This window comes from Cotesia typhae, unplaced genomic scaffold (assembly GCF_013202065.1).
Source record: "Cotesia typhae breed Kobodo isofemale line unplaced genomic scaffold, CoteBio_Ctyphae contig_27, whole genome shotgun sequence".
Classification (NCBI taxonomy): domain Eukaryota; kingdom Metazoa; phylum Arthropoda; class Insecta; order Hymenoptera; family Braconidae; genus Cotesia; species Cotesia typhae.
In genome coordinates, this window is record NW_027423733.1 from 3,005,503 (window position 1) to 3,008,472 (window position 2,970).

Below are 2,970 nucleotides of genomic sequence, written 5' to 3' on the forward strand. Positions count from 1 at the left end.
TGTATGCAATAATAAGACTGGCCCTGTTGATATAACTTCTGGGGTTCAAAATAATGATAAATGGTGGCAATACCGTAAAATATTAATAACAGCTTCTAAAATAAAACAATATAAGACGGAAAAAAGTAATGACCAAATTTTTGCACTAGTCAATTCTCATTTGTGGGTTCAGTCAGAGGTGATAACGGAAGCAATGCAATATGGCCGAGCAACTGAAGACATCGCACGTGAAAAATACGAACAGTTTACTTCAAAAACTTTTTCCTATGAAGTTCAGAGTAGCGGCTTGTGGGTGAATTCCCAGTATCCTGGCTTAGGAGCATCACCAGATGGTTTAATTTTTGATCCTTTGAAGAATACAACTGGAATATTGGAAATAAAGTGCCCAAAAATTTTAGAAAATTTTAACCCTACTGATTTACATCTTCTCACACCACAGCAGCGTACTTCATTTTGTTGTTTCCCTGTAAGCCTAACATCAATGAAGTTAAAACGGAGCCACGCATATTATTATCAAGTACAAACTCAAATGGCAATAACTGGAAGATTGTGGTGTGATTTCATGATTTGGACTTTAAAAGGCTTCCATGTAGAAAAGATTAATTATGATAAGAATTTTATTGAACCGATACTTAAGCACATTAGTGCATTCCATCAAAATATTTTGGCTCCGGAGTATTTTGAAATGAGAATCCCACGGCGTTTGATACCATTCGACTTGTCGAAGTAAAATATATTATAATGAAGAATTATCGAAGTTACTGTTTACTGAAAGATTTTAATATTTTTATACTTCAAAATACATTATGAAGAGTATTTAGAAGGAAATACCAAATATATTTATTTTACAATTAAAAAAAAATACAAAATGTAATATATATATATATATATATATATATATATATATATATATATATATATATATATATATATATATATATATATATATATATACGTATGTGATACAAAAATATTCAATCTCTTGGTATTAATGAATAATATTCATAAAAAAATATACAAATTAATTTTGATAATAAACTAAAAAAAGTTACAAAATTTTTAGCATTTCTATATATTTACCTTTTTTAACTTTCAAATTTTTTTATTGTTTCTTACACCGGTCTCCATTTGATTCGTCGTAAACTATTGGTGTTTGAAAATTGACTAAGCATGAACAGACAAATATGATTTGCGACATGATAGTGCGCATATTTATAGGTAAAACTGTTGAAAGAAGCCTAAATTTTTTTATGCGCCCAATAACATGTTCAACATATATTCGTTGTTTCGCTATCTTCTTCGTCAAAATCTCTTCTTGAGCAGTTAAACGGTTTCTTCCGTTTAGAAACGGAGGAATATTCAAATGTGCTCGTTTAGCTTCGACTATATCGTGAACTGTAAAACCTCGATCTGCTAGTACTACATCTCCAGGTTGCAATAAGTCAGCAATTTTAGATCGTTTAAATATTTCTGGGTCGGATATTGAACCTTCAAATACATCAGATACAAAACTAATACAACCATTTGGAGTACATCCTATCAAAACTTTATAAGTAGTATGAGCTTTATAACTAGAATATAAATTACCTTGATGTTCAAAATTTGACGGTGATTGGCAAAAAAATTCAGCACAATCTACAATTACTCTTATATTTTTTACAGACCGAAATATTTTTGGTAATGTTTCAGCTATTGTTTTCCTGGATGGAAACATAAATGGCTTTAATTGAGCAGTAAATTCATTATTCATAAAATAAATCCAAGTTGTACAAATTTTTGAAACAAATCCCGTAGAAATATCGAACTTGTAAGCTAAGTCTTCTATCAAATATCCCATTCGTAATCTTAATAATACTAATATCAACTGCTGCAGTGAAGTTAATTTATATTTGCTATTATTTTCGGTACTTCCATGCTTGGACTCTCGACTTCCCCAATAATCTAAAGTTTCGCAAGCTGGGCTAAGAAATTGGTGTAAAGCTTGGATTTGCTCAAAAACCAAACTTGTATAAAATAAACATTTTTTTTCATCACTGCGAATAGAATGAACGAAATTTTCCATGATTGAATTTTTTTGTAATTTAACCTGAATTATTTTACTACACATTTTAATTGAATCGGTTTGAATGTCTACTGTTCTTGTATGTTTTTTAGCTCCTTCACAGGTTGTATCTCTCTCGATTATACTCATTTCAAACGTATCATCTGGTAATATTTGTTCAACAATACAATTGTTATTATCAAGTACGTTATGAATCTCTTCATGAGCAGTTGATGGCTGTAAAAAAAGAAAAAAATTTTTTTTCGATTAATATATTTTTATAATTTCATTTTATTCACACTGTACCTGCACATCTATTAAATTATTCTGTTCCTTCGTATATTCAGATCCATTTGCTTTTTCCATATTTGCCTTTTTATACTTCTCGAATAAACTGGTTCTTGCTTTGATCACCTATAAACAAGTTTGAGGTTATGAATATGAAAATCATATCAATGTATTAATTATTTTATACTCCACCTTATTGATTGATTTATTAATATCTTGGACTTTATGATAATCTAAAGGATCAGGGTTTTGTTTTGTTGGACCACTTTCTCCAAAAAAATGTAGCGAGCAAATATAAGTATCCTTGGTAACATCATCAATAGATCGAAAACCGCCGTCTTTTCTACTACATTTTTTCACCCATAATTCACATTTCGCACATTTTGCACATGTTTTAATATGTAATTTACTTGTTGATTTAATTATTTTTTTGCGATATTCCAAACAAGGTTTTGGAAAATTTATAAAATAATATTTATTAGCTTTAAATGATTTGTAACGTGTGTCACTTTTACATACTCCATAACAGCACCGTTTCGTTGTTCCCTTTCGTACAGATGACATTATTATAATGTATTGTAAAAATTTTTTTTACAATTCTCTTACTTATACCTTTTCTTTTTGCACTTATTTTTTTATCT

The 2,970-nt window shown here is 29.2% G+C and overlaps 1 protein-coding gene across 1 annotated transcript; it reads right to left on the reverse strand.

Moving 5' to 3' along the window:
- Window positions 1–1,102: 1,102 nt before the first annotated feature.
- Window positions 1,103–2,407, reverse strand: LOC141525693 (uncharacterized). The gene is made up of 3 exons (XM_074240256.1): window positions 2,348–2,407; window positions 1,806–2,278; window positions 1,103–1,700 (listed from the first exon to the last, which is right to left on the reverse strand). Exons 1-3 carry the CDS (start codon window positions 2,405–2,407, stop codon window positions 1,103–1,105), a joined length of 1,131 nt encoding a protein of 376 aa, XP_074096357.1.
- Between the last annotated feature and the right edge of the window lie 563 nt (window positions 2,408–2,970).

Bases quoted from the DNA above. Each gene is read 5' to 3' on its own strand.
- LOC141525693 (XM_074240256.1), bottom strand. From the start codon at position 2,407: ATGGAAAAAGCAAATGGATCTGAATATACGAAGGAACAGAATAATTTA. The intron at 2,279-2,347 runs GTACAGTGTGAA...CTTTTTTTACAG, and splicing joins ATAATTTAATAGATGTGCAG to CCATCAACTGCTCATGAAGA. The intron at 1,701-1,805 runs GTTCGATATTTC...GTTTCCATCCAG, and splicing joins ATAGAAGACTTAGCTTACAA to GAAAACAATAGCTGAAACAT.